At 36.9% G+C, this 18,920-nt stretch overlaps 2 protein-coding genes across 2 annotated transcripts; both read left to right on the top strand.

Annotated features, from left to right (window-relative positions):
* Positions 1 to 13,525, top strand: twf2 (twinfilin-2). The gene is made up of 8 exons (XM_055212609.2): positions 1 to 372; positions 6,461 to 6,639; positions 8,615 to 8,710; positions 10,376 to 10,480; positions 12,459 to 12,584; positions 12,742 to 12,892; positions 13,130 to 13,251; positions 13,356 to 13,525. Exons 1-8 carry the CDS (start codon positions 276 to 278, stop codon positions 13,509 to 13,511), a joined length of 1,032 nt encoding a protein of 343 aa, XP_055068584.1. The 5' UTR covers positions 1 to 275; the 3' UTR covers positions 13,512 to 13,525.
* Positions 13,526 to 15,563: 2,038 nt separating this feature from the next.
* cisha (cytokine inducible SH2-containing protein a) lies at positions 15,564 to 18,182 on the top strand. The gene is made up of 3 exons (XM_055212608.2): positions 15,564 to 16,138; positions 16,846 to 16,985; positions 17,125 to 18,182. Exons 1-3 carry the CDS (start codon positions 16,119 to 16,121, stop codon positions 17,613 to 17,615), a joined length of 651 nt encoding a protein of 216 aa, XP_055068583.2. The 5' UTR covers positions 15,564 to 16,118; the 3' UTR covers positions 17,616 to 18,182.
* The last annotated feature ends 738 nt before the right edge of the window (positions 18,183 to 18,920 follow it).

Raw genomic sequence — 18,920 nt, forward strand, 5'->3', positions numbered from 1 at the left:
CGAGAGGGATCGGGTTCCTTCTGCAAGCACACATGATCCTGTCCCAGTTACAGGAGCCTTCTCTCACACACTTGCTCCTCTTCAGCTTGAACAGCACACACACTGTCACTCACCGAACTCACGCTCTTTTATATTGTGTTTTAATGTTCTTTTAACAAACCCCTTCCTAACAGACCAAGATTTTCGAGATCATCCAGGTGACCCGATCTGTGCATCCGGCTTCATCCAACTCGGAAGTTTGCTCGGCGGGTAGGAAGGCATCACGCTGACCCGCCATGTTTCTGGTTCTGGTGGTCACAGAAGAGTTGAGGGAGTTCCTGGCCAGAGCAAGAAGTGGATTTGGCCGCCTCATCCAGGTGTTGATCAAAGACGGTGAGTGAACTGAGGGGTGCGATGTGTTCGGACTCTTTGTACTTACCTAGAAAGAGCTTTAGGAAAATGTGTTAAATTTGTTAATCAAAAAAAAAAAAAAAAGAGTAAACCTATTTTAAAATGTAGGTTTTAGAAGATGGATCCTTACACATGTTGGTTTTATATGGGGTGTACTTTCCAGTAATGTATGTTTTCTCAACAAGATGTAATCTTTGTTTCATCTGACCCTGTGGTAGTCATGGTAAATTTACAAAACACTTTGATATTTCTATTGTGTTGATATTGTACCATGGTGCTTTTTGGTACCTTTTACTCTTAGAACAAATTGGTACCAATCCTGTCACTGAGTTGTAGGTTGTAACGTGTACTATTTAGGTACCAATATGTCTCTTTGAGGTGCTTATATGCACTCTTTAAACACAAATGTGTACTTTTTTTCGTTTCGTTTTTCGTTCACAAAAGCTGTCACTAAAGCAATACCCTTTCAAAAAGTACACCTTTGTACCTTAAGGCTGTATATTAGTACCTCAAGAGGACATATCTATTCATATCTATGTATCTATCCTATTTTATTAAGAATTAATTTGGATATCTTACTGGTTAGTAGTTTGTTTGGGGTTTTTTTTGGGGGGGGGGGTGCTATTGCCGTTGAGGCGAGGGCATATATGAGGACAGAGAAACAAAACATGTTTCACAATGTGTTTTGATCTGAGCTCGGTCAGATGACACAGAAGCTTCAGGAGAGCTAAACTGTGCCGAGGTCAGAGGAACGATGACCTGTTCTCTGTTGCAATGAAGGTGTGCGCGTGTGTGTGTGTTTGCATACGAGTGTCAAGTACTCCTGAAATGCAAGCTCACTATCGGGTGACAAGATCCAGTTGCTTAAAAGATCAAAACACTATCGAATTTGTGTTGAAGTCACTCGCTATTACCTAAGTTCACTTCTGGGTGTGCGCATGTGTTGGTGTTCACACTCTTTCTTGATTCAAAGTTTATTTCCAGTGACGGATGTACTGTTTTCTACATATACCCTTGATATCCCTACTGAAAAATCCAGCGAAGACTAGCATGAGCTGGTTTTAGCTGGTCTCCCAGCTTGGTTTTAGCTGGATTTGCTGGTGTAGCAAGCTGGGCTAGCTGTGTTTTGGTCACTTTTTAGGCTGGTCAGACTGGAAGACTGGTCACCTGCTAGGGTTCGTAATTATAGGATTTTCTTTGTTAAAACTGACAAAGAAAGAGGCTGACATTCGATCCGAACATGGTGTCACGTGATATTTGTTGTGGCGATGTTTATTATGACATGCAGGGCTCATGGAGATGCTTGTCTTTTGATACTGGCACCTACGTGCCGGCAAACAATTTTCCGTATGTGTGTGTTAAGGGGTACGCGAAAAGCTGATGGAAACTATGTGTCCGTGCTGATAGCTGGAATGTGTGCAACCTCAGAATAGCAGCTGCTGCAAAAGAGCATCAGGAAATCCCCTTGATGGTCGATCAGACTGCTTACGTGTACGTGGGTGCACGGTGTTCGTGATGCATGCGGTTATTGATTTGCTAGATGTCTTTGACAATGTGCACAATTGAAGTTCATTTCAGTTCAGGTGCAAATTCTCACAGTCGGCACAACCTTTAAAGCAGAGGCCTTGAATGCAATTGCAGTTATAATAGGAATGGCATTGCATTCATAGCAAGCTTTTAATTAAAGCAGGGCTACAAAAAAAAACTGCAATGCACGTTTCCCCAATTATTTTTAAACCAGCATTAGGTCAAAAAGGGACAAGCCTACCTTTTGGGTTAAATTCATTCAGAAAATGTTCATTTTGGACCCAACAATGGGTTAAAACAACCCATCATTTTTATAGTGTAAGCGGTACTTTATTACAGTGGTTATTGAGGGTGCGTTGGGCTGAATGTTTCAGGAAGTCAGTGATGTGCTCGCGTGCGATGTGATCTGTGTAAAGGCTGAGACAGTAGACCAATGACACGAAGGACCTGTAGGATCAGATGTGATTTCGGTAACACTAAATGTGCTTACATCAGCAATGTACTTGCCTGGTTTTGTATGCGTGTGCATAACTGTGTTGTTGGTCTGATGTTTAACTTGCTGATAACATACAGTATTTGTGAAAACTGGAAACCCCTTTCAGAATAATTATATATATTCATTTATATATATATATATATTATATATATATATATATATATATATTCATTTATATATATATATATTCATTTATATATATATATTCATTTATATATATATATATATATTCATTTATATATATATATATATATATATATATATATATATATATTCATTTATATATAAATCCATTTAGACTAATTTCGGTAAAACTGTTTTCTATACCAAGAAAGTGACAAGATGAAAACCACTTTTTTCTGTTTCAAACGTTCACATGGCATCTTTAGGTTATAAAAATATAAATAAATTTAATCCATAATTTGATTTTCAAAGATTTATTATAAAAACTTATTATTTTTTCCACAAAATAAATCCATAAGTTTTTTTCAAAATGCTATAAATCTTTTGAATCAATATATAAATGTGCATTCATCTTTGCCATGTTATATTCATTAAGTTGACTAGTGGTATAGACCAGTGGTTCTCAAACTGGGGGCCGCGAGATGGTGCCAGGGGGGCCCCAGTTTTATGACATTTTATAAAATGAATTCATTTATCATGAATTCTGTGTAATTAAACCTAAAAAAAAATAAAGCTACTAACCAACAGCACTACTTTGTATAATTTAATATGTTTTGTCTTATTAAATGTTACGTTTTAGAACAAATTTGTTATAAAAAAAATTTTTGGGGGCCGCGAAGGTATGCACCATATACAAGGGGGGCCGCACGCTGAAAAAGTTTGAGAACCACTGGTATAGACTCATTAAAATAAAAAATAAACATTATATCATTAATCAAAACACTTACTTTGTCATATTAAGAACACTGTCATTGCTGCTGTCATCCTTGGGACGTCGTCACTAAACCTTTTTAAAGCGATCAGCTGTAAACTGTTTTGTTCCTGCTCGATTTTCGTTGGCTTTGAGTAAAATAATGGACAGTTTTTCATAAGATCCCCATGTGTTAGCATGACAGAAGCTTGATGCTGTCGTGAAAACAAGCAACAGCCGGCATTTTTCCGTCTCCCGAGTGCCTCTCGCGTAAATTATTTTTTTGATGGTTTAATTTTCTTTTCCGGCACAGAAAACCACCACTGGTTTATCAATGCCATCAAAATTACTATTTTGTTTTTGTTTGTTTGTTGATCACGAAGTACAAAGTAGATGAGGAAGACTAGGATTCCATGTGAATTCAACCCGCCGCCATTATTGTTTACAGTGCGTGGAATGGTGCGCTGTTATTTGTTGAGCGAATTTATTGCATTCTGCAGAAAAGGATGACTGGCGTTTATCGCGTTTTGGGAAAAAAGGGAGAAAAGATTACAGAATAACACAGCGGATATTGGATTTTGCATAAAATTAAGAATTTATTTTTGTAATACTGACCTGATAAAATACTGATTTTTTCTTCCTATATGTGAATATTGTACATATCTTTTATAAGTGAATTTAGATGGACAGTTCCTACAGGGCAGTGTTTCCATGCACTATAATACACTCTCCACATTACAGCGCATTTATAGATCCCACAGTCATCCCATCTTTTTATATGAGCATGAATCACTTCTTAAGATCTGTGTTGTGATGATCATTTTATGATGGTAATAACATTTACACTTGTTATAGAGCAAAAGGCCTTTAAAATCACACCTTCCTGTTATTGCTTTTGCCCTGGACTTTTATCTTCGGCATATTTTTAAGCAATAGAAACTATTTATACAACAAATTTTATTAAAAAAAATTATATACAGAAAAAATGCATTTGTAATTTACAGATATATTAAACATAACGCAATGTTGTACCTCTTTGAGTACATTACTCTACTTTAAGGATCTATTGTGTACTTTTATAGTTAACTGTTTTGTACCCCTAAACAGTTACAAAATTGTTTCTTAAAGGGATAGTTTAGCCAAAAATGATGACAGAATTTTCATTTTTGGCTGAACTATCCCTTTAAGGTACACAATAAGTCCTTAGGGTATAATATTGAACCCAAAAGGTACAACATGTCAATGTGTTGTATAGCCATAAAGGTAAAATTTAACCATGTAATCTGTCAGAATTTTTTTTACAAAACTGTACCTTTTCTGTCATTTAGGTGGTACCCTAAGGCAGTGGTTTTCAAACTGGGGGCCGCGAGATGGTGCCGGGGGGCCCCAGTTTTATGAAATTTTATGAAATACAAATTAATTTATCATGAATTCTGTGTAATTAAACCTAAACAAATAAGGCTACTAACCAAAATCACTACTTTTTTGTATAATTGAATGTTTTTTTTATTCAAATGTTGAGTTTTAGAACAATTTTTTGTCACAAATTTTCTTTGGGGGGCCGCGAAGGAATGCACCGTACACAAGGGGGGGCCACACGCTGAAAAAGTTTGGGAACCACTGCCCTCTTTTGTACCTTTACAACATAATACAGTGTTGTACTTTTTTGGGGTACATTACTGCACTTTAAAGGGGACATTTCACAAGACTTTTTTAAGATGTCAAATAAGTCTTTGGTGTCCCCAGAGTATGTATGTGTAGTTTTAGCTTAAAATACGTATAGATAATTTATTATAGCATGTTAAAATTTGTGACATTTTGGGTGTGTCCTTTTAAATGCAAATGAGCTGATCTCTGCACTAAATGGCAGTGTTGTGGCTGGATAGTGCAGATGAAAGGGCGTTATTATCCCCTTCTGACATCACAGGGGGAGCCAAATTTCAATGACTTATTTTTTCAAATGCTTGCAAGAATGGTTTACCAAAACTAAGTTACTGGGTTGATCTTTTTCACATTTTCTAGGTTGATAAAAGCACTGGGGACCCAATTATAGCACTTAAACTGTGATATGTCACCTTTATTGACCCATTTTAAAGGTATTATTAAAGGTTATTTCACTAGTACAAAATTGTTCTTTAAAAGGTACACAATTGGTCCTTAGGGTATAATATTGTACCTCTAAAGTTACATCATTTCAATGTGCTGTAGTCTGTACCTTTAAGGGGAACCACCCCAGTGACAGAAAAGGTACAGTTTTATTCTGTGGTGTATAATGTTTTTGGAAAACACAGTTTATACTGATGAAGTAAGTTGGCAAATATGTCACGAGCTAAATAACCATATAAAAGTTTAATGTTATAGCATATCAAAGATCATATTGTATCTATTACATGGCTTGGATCAGTACAAACATAGGCCAGAATACCCGAGACTATAAAGGTTGTGAGAGGATCATAAACCCATGCTTGTAACTTTTTAGTAGTTTTTTTTTTTTTTGAGGTGCTTAAGAATAGATGTGTGATTTTCTGTTGTTGACACTTATTGTGTTCATTGAGTAAATTAAATAATGCAATTTTTCAATAGATTAGTATCTCATTTTATTAACTGTATTAAAAATGTATTAAAATTCATTCAGCTTTGGTACCTTCCCAGCTTTCTTAGGAGATACCACGTATCATGGACACTAAATTATGCTTTTCCATTACTACCTTTCCAAAATCCTTCTGAATGCATAAACAATTAAATTAATCTTAAAATGTATTTTTCATAAATTAAAAGAAGTGAATATATAGGCCCAGTTTATAACTGAACTATATAAAAATGTATATAACGATTACCTAATTTCATACTTTACATTTAGTCAAGTGTATCCAAAATTGATGACACCCTTCACTATTGAAGTGTTTGATATATAAATAACTGAAGATTACAGTGTCTCTATGTGAAGTAAGCTGCAGTTGCTATATTGGGTTAGAGACAAGGTTTGTCATGTACTTTTTATAGCATAAGGTAGATAATGGATAACATTTCACTTGTTTGTTATTAGTAATATTACACAAGTGTAAACATGTTTAGCGATAAACACTATGCTATGATAAATGTTATAAAATATTTGTTATGTGTGTTGTGTTGGTTGCGCTAGATTTGTGATGAGAGCATTTTCTGTGTTTCAGAGCAGCTGGTCCTGGGTGCATACAGAGAGCCACGTCAGAGTTGGGATAAAGACTATGACCATTTCCTACTTCCCCTTCTGAGCCCTCTCGAGCCCTGTTACATTTTATATCGTCTGGACTCTAAAAACGCCCAAGGCTATGAATGGCTCTTTATCTCCTGGTCACCTGACCAGTCTCCAGTAGGTTGGACATCCAGACATGAAGATGTGTAGCTTGATGTGGTTTGACTTTAACTATCTATAGTTCTTCATTAGCCTACAATAAATTACAATCATTTATGACGTCAACCCAATGTAATAGCTTGACGTCAGGCCAATGTTGGGTTTTGACGTCAACCTGATGTTACATTTGGATGTCAGACCGATGTTGAGTTTTGTCGTCAACCCAATGTTACAGCTTGACATCAGTTCGATGTTGGTTTTTGATGTCAACCCAAAATTACAGCTTGACATCAGGCCGACATTCCTTTATGACGTCAACCCAATGTTATAGCTTGACGTCAGGCCAATGTTGTTTTTTCACGTCAACCTAATGTTACATTCGGATGTCAGTTCAATGTTGGTTTTTGACGTCAACCTGAAATTACAGCTTGATATCAGGCCGACATTAATTTATGATGTCAACCCGATGTTACATCTGGATATCAGACCGATGTTGAGTTTTGCCGTCAACCCAAAATTACAGCTTGACATCAGTTCGATGTTGGTTTTTGATGTCAACCCAAAATTACAGCTTGACATCAGGCCGACATTTATTTATGACGTCAACCCAATGTAATAGCCTGACGTCAGGCCAATGTTGGGTTTTGACGTCAACCTGATGTTACATTTGGATGTCAGACCGATGTTGGGTTGTGACGTCAACCTGATGTTACATTTGGATGTCAGACCGATGTTGAGTTTTGCCGTCAACCCAATGTTACACCTTGACGTCAGTCCAATGTTGGTTTTTGATGTCAACCCGAAATTACAGCTTGACATCAGGCCGACATTCATTTATGACGTCAACCCAATGTAATAGCTTGACGTCAGGCCAATGTTGGGTTCTGACATCAACCTGATGTTACATTTGGATTTCAGACCGATGTTGAGTTTTGCCGTCAACCCAATGTTACAGCTTGACATCAGTTCGAAGTTGGTTTTTGATTTCAACCAGAAATTACAGCTTGACATCAGGTTGAGGTTGGTTAACCTAACATAATAGCTTGATGTCAACCCAACGTTACATTTGGACGTTAGTCTGACGTTTGTTTTTACATCAACCCGACATTACAGTTTGACGTCAACCCAACATTGATTTATGACGTCAACCCGACAAAACAGACTGATGTCACTCCGACGTTGGTCAACCCAACATTACATTTGGATGTTTTTGACTTCAACCCGACGTTACAGCTTGACGTCAGGCAAACATTAATTGATGACGTCAACTCAACGTTACAGCATGACGTCATGCCAACATTAAAGGCGGAGTCCACGATGTTTGAAAAACGCTTTGGAAAAGGAGACGAGCCGACTACCAAAACACACTTATAGCCAATCAGCAGTAAGGAGCGTGTCTACTAACCGACATCCTTGCCGGGTTGCGTATGTGTGGGGCGGGTCTATCAACAGAAGGTCCAGATTCTATTGGGGTAGGGGCGTGTTTGTTTAGGTGATTTCAAATATCAACATTGGCTTTCAAACATCGTGGACTCCGCCTTTAATTTATGACTTCAACTCGACGTTACAGCTTGATGTCAGTCCAACGTTGGTTTTTGACGTCAACCTGATGTAAGAGCTTGACGTCAGGCTGAAGTTAGTAAACTACATACAATTCCTAGATACCACAGTGTTTTTGAACCTTTGATATTAATCTTTTACCTTTTTAGAGGGTGTTACGGTTTACATCTACACTTATTATTTTAACCAAGGGCTGGGTCAATATTGCACAGAACACAGGGCTGGGTTAAAAATGACCCAATGCTGGGGTTGGGTTGTTTCAACCCATGGTTGAGTAACAACAACCCAGCCCTGGGTTAAAACCAACCCAGCATTAAGGTCGCCATTTCATTTTTCTTAATAAAATGTTTAAATCTAATAGTTAATTGGTATACATGCCAGAGAGTTTACTGCTGAATTGTGTAACAATGTAAATCGTTGGTTTTTGATACAGGTCAGACAAAAGATGCTGTATGCAGCCACCCGAGCAACAGTGAAGAAAGAGTTTGGTGGTGGCCACGTCAAAGATGAGATGTTCGGGACAGTCGAGGTACTAACATACACAGTAACATCATGCTTGAAGAACATTTTAGGACAGTACGCCTAACATTGTTTCACAGTTTTTCCATAATGTCTGTATACTGTAGATCCACAAATGAAATCTCTCATCCTAGAATTCATTTACAACTTTAGAAGTGTACCTGCAACTCAGTGGATAGGGAATTGCATTAGTGATGCAAAGGTCACGGGTTCAATCCCAGAGAACACCCAAACTGATAAAATACGTTTTTTGCTCGACTTTGACATCATTGCTTTGCTTTTATCTAATGTAAGTAATGATCACCTAAATACGGTTTTAGACCGATTGATTGCAAATAAAACATTATGTATTTTCCATGAAACACCAAAAAGCCATAATAAGGGATGTGTGCTGATATATAAACTCATTCCCCCATTATCTGTATTTACCTGCCAGTCAAATACTGTACCCTGAACCTGTATTATTTCCCCTTGATAACGTTCACAAAGTGGACCACCATGTTCCTTTATTTAGAAACAGACCTCTTTTGGGACTGTTCTAGGAATGTTCTTGGAATTCATCACCAGCCATGGTCAACACAAAGAAAATAAATATACACTGTTCATACAGAACAAACGCCTGTACACATATGTTCCTGTAAACCAGCTGGTAGAGCGTTGCATCAGCAGCAGCACAAAGGTCATTGGTTCAATTCCCAGGAACACAAATACTAACAAACTTTGAAAACTTCGTACTGTAAGGTGCTTTGAATTAAAGCATTTGCCAAATCTGCTTTTATGAGGTAAAGTTGTGTATTTAGAGTGCAACTCTAGTATTTTTTTACCTACAAAAATATTTATAGTCATTTTGTTTCAGAAAGAATGGATCAAATTAACATTTGCACAAGAATATTTTCATATATTTACATATTGCCTAAAAGAGTGAAGGATAAATTTCCACTTAAAATAAAGATGTACAATACAATGGGGTGATTTCCCGGATAGGGTTGATGCATATTTAAGCTGCCTTCATTTAAAAACGACATATCTTAAAATAAATGGCTTAATATAACTGAGGCCTAGTCCTGGCTTAAATTAAACCCTGTCTGGGAAGCCACCCCATGTTGATTTTTTATTCACCATATAATAATAATAATAATACATTTTATTTCAAGGCGCCTTTCATGGCACTCAAGGACAACTTACAAAATCAATAAATATGTGAATGTGAATGTCATTGTAAATAATTGCCAGTGGCAGCCGGTGACTTTTTATTTCGAGGGCGCTCGATGTGAAGTTGTTCATATATGTAGCGCCGCCCTGTCATGTGTGTGGTTTGTAATTTCAAAATATGTGTTTGGCGCATCGAGTGAACCTATGTGCCTCACGTGTCTTGTCAAAATAAGTGCCTGCTGCAGACGCGTCTAAAGGGTTTATGATAAAAGAGATGCTTGCGTTTGCCAGATACTCGCATGATCTCATGCGTAATCAAAGTTTACTGTTAAGGAAGTGTCTTGCGTGTATTTTGTGGACCTCTTTTTTCATAAACTGTTTTGATGCATGTGCAATTTTTTTGACACAACATGTGATGCACTTGATTCACATGATGCAACAAACACATATTTTGAATTAGCGCCCCTCGGATGAGCAGTCACGAGCCGGCACTGATACCTCCTCTATTTTGTATCATCACCAGGAAGATGTTTGCCTTCAAGGTTACCTGCGTCACATGACGTCGTGTTCAGCACCAGCCCCTCTTACAGCTGCTGAACAGGAGCTACAGCGAATCAAAATCACAGAGGTGAAAAAACACTACAGCTATCCATCTATACTAACACACACTACATTGTATGGTGACCATGCATTTAATGCTTGAGCTATTTGTTAACGCTTCAAACATGGGGACATTTCAATGTACATTTAAACTTTAACACATTCTTTATTCAATCTTTGTGCTGCCAGGGGAGAGTTAGACAGGTGAGTGCTTGAAATCTATATCTTTATTACACGGCTCTCTGGAATTCTTGATTCTGATTGGTCAGTTGAGACATTTGCAGGTTCGTTCTTTTCAAATAATAACCGCTCCAAAGTAATAACGCATAGCCGGACTACTTGTATGTTTTAAATCCCTCCGCGCCAACAAAGATTACTGTTTGGCACCATCTTGTGACAAACACTGGACAACCACAATTAAGAATGGAACATTTTGACATTAATTTTAACATGTACGGAAAAAACAAAACATTTAAACAGTGGATAGAAGAACGAACAACGACAAGACACAGAGAGCTTACTGAGACTGAACTTGACAAAATAGAGCATGACAGCTACGAAGCCAACACCAAAAAAAAAACAGAATGGGCATTAAAACTTCTCAAAGACTGGCTAAAACAGAAAAAAAAATGGAGACAGACAAGTATGAAGCAGAGGATCTTAATAAGGTATTACGATCATTTTATGCATCTGTGCAAAGTTTCGCGGAAGGATAAAAATGTTAATTTAAAACAAATATGCCAATAAAATGTTTCAAATTCATATTCATGTCCAGTTTTTTTCTTATGTGGCAAGTAGCCGTGTAATAAGCGGGATGGTGTGGAGGCGGCCGGTGGTTGTTGGGAGGTGGGCCCCTTCAGTGTGATACAGGACCCTCCGCTTCGCGTTGGGTCCTGATCACACTGTCGGGGCTTATTTCCCAATAACTACCGGCTGCCTCTACATTATCCCTTACTTAGAAAATTGCTCACCTTATATATAAAATGTGAAACACAATGTTGTATAACAAATAGGCATATTCTAAAACTAGCCCTAAGTCTGAACATTTTGCTTTCGTAGACATTTTTTTTTTTTAACATTTGATATTTTGATAGGGTGGAAACATGTGCTTAACTGTCATAAAAATGACCCTAATTGGTATTTTTTTAATTAAAGATGAATAGAATGTTATGTGACTTAAGCACTTTTAACACATAGTTTAGATAAAATGCGTCCGGGATCGTTTAATTTGTGGTTCACGCTGCCAATGATTTTCGAAATTTGTTTGTGCATTCACACACAAATATTATAGTATTATAGTAAATATTATATTATGATATACTACAGTATTTATTCTAGTTTATCAATTCAATATAGTTAATACTATGAATACTATAGTATTAATAAAGTGTATATTTTGCACAGAAAAATAAAACATTTGTTGGTTTAACTTAAAAAAGTAAGTTACCTGTTTGCCTTAACTTAGTTTTGTTAAAGCATTCTCTGCAAGCATGTGAAAATTGAAATTGAAACTTGGCTCCCCTTGTGATGTCAAAAGGGGTTCTTATTACTCCATTAGTGGAGAGAGAGAGAGAGAGAGCGAGAGAGAGAGAGAATAATCGACCCAATGCCGATCAATGTTTGCATTTTATCAGCTCATTTGCATTTTAAAGGACACACCCAAAAATGGCACATTTTGCTCAAACCTACAAAGTGGTGATTTGACCATGCTATAATAAATGATCTATATGGTATTTTGAGCTTAAACTTCACATATGTACTCTGAGGACACCAAAGATTTATTTTACATCTTAAAAAGTCCCCTTTAAAAGTTATTTCAACTAAAAAAAAGGGGTTAACTCAAAAAAGTTGTGTACAGTTTTACAGTAATATACTACAGCACACTGCAGTGTTTACTAGAGTTTACCCAAATACTAATAGTATACCACATTATTAAGTATTTGTCTCATGGGGTCAAACTATTTGCTAATGTGGTAACAAAATGCTTCTGTTATGGGCGTCTTTAGGTGAAAACTGAGATCAGCGTGGACCCTAAACATCAAACTCTACAGGGTCTTGCCTTTCCCTTAAAGGTCGAGGCTAAACGTGCCCTACAACAGCTCGCAGAGAGACGGATCAACTACATCCAACTGGTGCGATACACACAACACTCACAGTTGAAAAACATTTAGGTGCTTCAGCCTCAATTCGAAATGAATATTATTGCATTAGAAAAACATCACAGTCACATTTACAATACATTACATTTACTGTACATTGATGATACCATTTTTTGTGTTCTGTTTATAGAAGTTGGACACAGAGAAGGAAACCATTGATTTGGTTCACACCAGCCCGACAGACATCCGTGATCTACCCCGCCGGATCCCAACGGATACACCCAGATATCACTTCTTCCTCTACAAACATTCACATGAGGGGGAACACCTGGAGTCTGTCGGTAAGTCCTTTCGTGACCCTCCATGCTCATAATATAATTATGATATTATATTCAAATATGATTTCAATCATTGATTAAAGATATCAAGGTTATATTTTCACAGAACTGTCTTTACGTTATGTGATAGGATTTTATGTAGAAAACAGTAAATAACATTAGACTGGGTCACATATTCCTTATTAAGACCTCACCATATACTAATTTTTTTGGCACACCTTCCCCTATCGCTCTCCACAGTGTTCATATACTCCATGCCGGGATACAGCTGCAGTGTCAAGGAAAGGATGCTGTATTCTAGCTGCAAAAGTCGACTGCTGGAGGAAGTCGAGAGGGATTTTCACCTAGAGGTGGCTAAAAAGGTAAAGCTACACTCACTTTCTGAAAGTTCAGAACCGAATTGAAGTGCTTTATAATTTGGCTGCCTGTTTTAGCTTTTCTAATAATTTCATGTATCTTCATATAGCTGGAGATTGATAGCGGAGATGAACTGACAGAACAATACCTGTATGATGAGGTCCATCCTAAGCAGCAGACTCACAAGCAAGCCTTCGCCAAACCCCGCGGGCCTGCTGGGAAAAGGGGAAACAAACGTCTCATCAAGGGAAGTGGAGACAGCTAGGAAGGAGAGAAAGATGAACTTCAGTTGTACCTGTAATGTTCCACAGTTCCTATTTCTAATCTGCTCTTCCCACGATAGTTTAAATATTGTGTTCATTTTTTTTGTTTTTACTTTTTTTGGCTTTGGTATCTCTTTGGATATTTATTAATTTGGTGTGCTAACCTGTATATCTTTGAGAAAGAGGAAAACTCAGGAATTCATTATGTCTATGTACATTTTCTTAGCATATTTTCCTACACAATCTCGTACATGCGTACTCTCATACACATGTACACATTTCTTCTAAATGTCTACACTCAATATAATTTTGATAAGAAATAACAGTTTTTAATGCTAGTAGAGAGCTTATATTATAAACATGTTTGTGGTTTGTATTAATAATTTAGAAGAGAATAAGGTAGGCTGGTTTACTCTGAAAAACATGTAACCATTGAATAGTCCAAGAACAAGTAGAGCCAGATCGGACATAAAAACAAAATGTGATTACTTGACTACTGTATGTCAGCTTTTCAGCTGGTAACAGATGCTGAACGATGCAGATTGACTTTTAGACAAGTAAATGTGATTCAATGTGATGAATATGAATAATATTTTTTGTCTCATACATTGATTTGATAATTTTGTTTCTCTTTTTTGTCATATATCATAAACATACAGCACTAAAATTGGCTCACTGGCTCGTAATCATGGGGGAACCATTTTGAGTGCCATATACTGTAAAAAAAATTCCGTAGAAATTGCAGCTGGGTTGCCGGTAATTTGCTGTGGATTTGAATGTATGTTTTTTACTGGCAACATTTTGTTCAAAGTTAAATGAACATTAAACATTTGCAGGTCTTTGTCTTTACAGAGTAAAACTAAAAAAACAGCATCAAGCAAAACATTCTGGGAAACAAAATCTGAAAAAGGTTGATGATGATTTCTGGTTCCCAGAATGCTTTGCATGTGGCTGTTATTGTATGGTTTTATTCTGTAAAGATAAAGACTTGTTGATGTTTGGAATTTATTTAACTTTGAACAAACTCTTGCCAGTGGATGGCATACATTTTGATCTGCGGTGGATTACCGGCAACCCAGCTGCAATAACATTGTAATTTCCACTGAATTTTTTTTACAGTGAGCACCTGTGTAGAACCCTATTGTGCTATATAGAACCATATCTGGTGCTATAGTGACGCTATATCACCCCCAGATGGTTCTTCATAGGTGCTATGTAGCACTAAAAATGGTTCCCCTATGATTACGAGCTTTTAGCACTCATTTTTTTTAGAGTGTATCTCATCTCAAAATGTTGTGTAAAAGTATCTTCTAGTAGGCAGATAATTCCAAATAAAACTTTTATGTCCAACACTTTTTCACCATTGAAAATACGAGTCTTATTGAATGATATTGAATGTTATTGAACTAACAACTGTTTGTGATTTTTATCAAAAATATTCCTGTTGTTTTTTATAAGTAGGCCTACATATAACAGTGTTGATAATCAGACCACAAACAGACCCTTTCTGCAACACTTATGAACATAATGTTACATAAATAAATTTGTGTGACTGAGTTTTTGGTGATTATTTTCAGCTTCCCTCAGGGCTGTACTGTTCTTCTGCATAGACTGTAATACACCTGATAACCTCCAGATGGCAGAAAAACAAATCTTAAGTGTAGGATTTACAACAAACTATCAAATTGAACAAAACTAAAGCAAAACTGGAAAAAAAATAGTCGAATTGAAGAGCATCATTATTAAATCGCAACTTAATGTCAATAAACTTACAAAGATAACATGCAACAGCAGTGTTTTGTGACGTTGTTATGTATTAAATTTTTTTATTTAAATCTAATTTTTTTAAATTAATTAAATAATTATTATTTTCACAAATATAAAAATGTGACTAATATAAATACTGTATGCTGTCTATTTTTAGATCTCAAGAGTTCACATTTGTTTATATATGAATTTCAACAGTCAACAAATGGTTAAGTCGGACGCATGTACACAGAGGGGTGGGGTTTCGTCGGCGGGGTGGGACCTGATTGGCTGAACTCCGCACAGGCGTTCAGTTTTCCTGGAAAGTTCTTGGAACGCTAGGAGTGCGGTTTCACGAGAATCACAAACGTCAATCACAAACATCATGAAGCAATTACCGATCGTAGCCAAAAAAACAAAAAAACTCCCACATGAGTCACTCAAGAACCATTCCGCTTCTAGTGTATTACTCACGGGACTGCCGCATGCTTGAATGAGAAAGAAAAGGGGATTGATTCTCCGGGTTTCACAGAGCTGATCGCGTCACAGGCGCTAAATGCGCGCGGGGGGGAGGTGGTAGGTTCTCAGAAAGCTAGTTCAGGGAAGTCAGACGAACCGAACAAGCCAAACCCTGCGGTGTTCCGCTTCTTGTTCAGTTTTAGGGCACGAGCTTGAACAGAAACGCCGCTCGTCTCCGCTCTGCCCTGTCAATCCTGTACTTTACAAAACAATTTTTTTACGTCCGGCTGACACTATTTTACATCCTGTCTACGATTAAGAATGTCACTGAGCTGAGAAGTTAGGATTATTAGTGTAAAACCGTAGAAACATTTAGGAGAGCTGTTAAACTGGACATTTTAACAATGATTCTGTGCGTCCAAGGGTAAGTTCACTTCCTCCTTATATTAATACATACAATAATAAACCATACATGGTCCATTTTTTTTAATTAACGGAATACCAGACATTTTTGCGTTCTGTAGATGAAGTTTTGTTTGGCTCTTTGTTAACCTATAATTAACACAACACAAGTAATAAATAAACTTCAAATTTTTTGCATTTTGTGTAGTCATAGATAATATTTGAAAACGTTAATCATTACATAATATTTAATTTTTAAATATAAACATTATTTTAAACAGCACCAGGGTAGATACATAAGACGCCCCTTAAGTTACCACATTCTGATATTTGGGTAGGTGTAATAATCGCTATGTGTATTTTAAAACATATTTAGTTACAGGGTGTTGTTTTTGTTGACATTACATTAATATATGGCAACCGTTCATCGATTATTCATTATACGTTGTAAACGTCATTATTTAATTAAAAATGCCTCATGAAAAATCGTCTACATCAGCTAAACCAATTTGTGCAAATAAATACTCGTTTTAACTCAGTGATCGATGCTTTTTAATTTATCTTTACCTTGAACAGCTGTAACCTCAAGTACTATTTGTAAACATGGCTTTGTACAATGCACTTATTGTTAACTCATTGATAAAATATTTTCTAAGTGGCTTTGGATAAAACCGTCGACTAAATAAATAAATAACAAGCCATTTTAATGATTATTGTTATTTTTTCCAGCCCAAGGACTCGTTTGCCCGATAGCTTCTTTGCTGAGGTGCCCTTTTCATCCACCCGGTGCATCCACGCTCCTGCACGGTGGGAACCTAAAAAGGATTTGATATCCATCTACAACAATTTCTCCTATTTGGAAGCCTCAGGTACACCAAATCTTCCTATTATCTTCTTTTAACTAATGAATACAAAAAGTGTTACCAAATGAATGTGCATTCATTAATCAGATCATTCTGAAATCAATTCCTAAGACATTTTTTTTAATGCCATCTATTTTTTATGCAGGTTGGTACTGGGGTGCCATTTCTGCTAGCGAGGCCCACGCTGTCCTACAGGGGGCATCTGAGGGGACTTTTCTGGTGCGGGACAGCAGTCACCCCCTCTACATGTTGACACTGTCTGTTAAAACTGGCCGCGGACCGACCAACGTTCGTATCGAGTACACCCTCGGACGTTTCTGTCTGGACTCCAGTTCACCCGTCAAATCTCGCTTGCAGTCTTTTCCTGATATACCCAGCCTTGTACAGCACTACGTAGGCTCCAAGAGCGAAAAGCAGGAGGAAAAACCTGAAGAGATCAATCCCGTACCTTCATCAACACCCAAGGAATGTGCCGTGTTGTTGAAACTCAAAAGACCAATCCACTGTCCTCAAGCGTTTCCTTCTTTGCAACATCTTACACGATTGGTTATTAACAAACACACAACCTGCACAGAGAGCTTGCCTTTACCAAAACCGTTACTTCAGTATATACAGGATTACCCTTTCCAGCTCTAATATTGGCATGGAAATGCACATCACAGCCAACCATGACAGTGATGCTGATGTTTCATCGGTGGCAAACCGGGAGAATCCGAAGCCCCAAGTGAGAGAGCTTTGGAACCAAACGCAGTGTTATGCATAACGCCACCTTTGACTGTTTTACTACAGAAGCAGAAATTTGATGGTCAGTGGGTCTATCTAAACAGAGAGGATTGAGTCAAGACACGAGTCATAAATTGACCATGATGACTTACTGCGAATAGTTAGGCCGCAGGCTTTGGTGGGTTTCATGATGAATTTAACATCTTCATGAAACTTTGTGTGGGTCACGCGACCCCTTAAGAGACTGTTCGAAATGAGATCAGCTTGTCTAAACAGTGAGCTCACAAGAGGCACATAGCTTACTGTGATGCTTTGACTGGAACTGTTTTCTTGAAATGCAGTGAGATGTTTTTTTTTTTTTTGACTATTTTAATCAGTTAAGATTTACATATTTTTCTACATCCACAATGTGGAGTTTATATGTTATTTATGGATACAAATCCTTTCGTTTTTTACAATAAAACTGACAAAGTATGTGAAGTCCAATATTTGTGTCATGTTTGAGAGGAATTATAAAAATGATTAAAAAAGACAAAAAAATGATGACAGGAAACCGTTCAGCATTTAAGCTAGAGAGAGAAAATGGTCCCTTTTCACAGAATGAAATAGATACAAAATGCAGAAGTCCTACAGTGAATCAAACACGATCTTCTAAGTACTGGCCTTCCAGTAAATGTGTCAAACAAGGTCATTCGCATCTCTAATCTTAGAATAATAGGATTATTAGATGAACAAATGTGCATGAAATTGCTATGCAATACTGTTCATCACACGTAATGCTCCTTATACAATATTATTAACTGAATTTCTAACTAAATGTTTCACAGCTAAACCCAAACATCTAGTAAATATATATATATATATATATATATATATATATATATATATATATATATATATATATATTTTATTTATTTATTTATTTATTTATTATCTAATACATACAGTATATAGGCAGATCTAATACATACAGTATATAGGCAGGGATCTGATGTACTGTAAAGGATGATGTAATGTTTGTGTATAGGAACAAAGCCATAGAACGGCCGAGCATAATGGAATTTTTATCATTACTGTCGAATGAGGCATGTAGCGACATAACAACATTGTTTTCTGATCCCATTTTCCCGAAAGTGAATCATTCTTTCGGCAAACCGTGATTAGTCTTTCCAAGAAACTGGGGCAGAGCTTTTTTTGAAACTCGATAGATAACATAAA

Source organism: Misgurnus anguillicaudatus, chromosome 8 (assembly GCF_027580225.2).
Source record: "Misgurnus anguillicaudatus chromosome 8, ASM2758022v2, whole genome shotgun sequence".
In the NCBI taxonomy this organism is placed as follows: domain Eukaryota; kingdom Metazoa; phylum Chordata; class Actinopteri; order Cypriniformes; family Cobitidae; genus Misgurnus; species Misgurnus anguillicaudatus.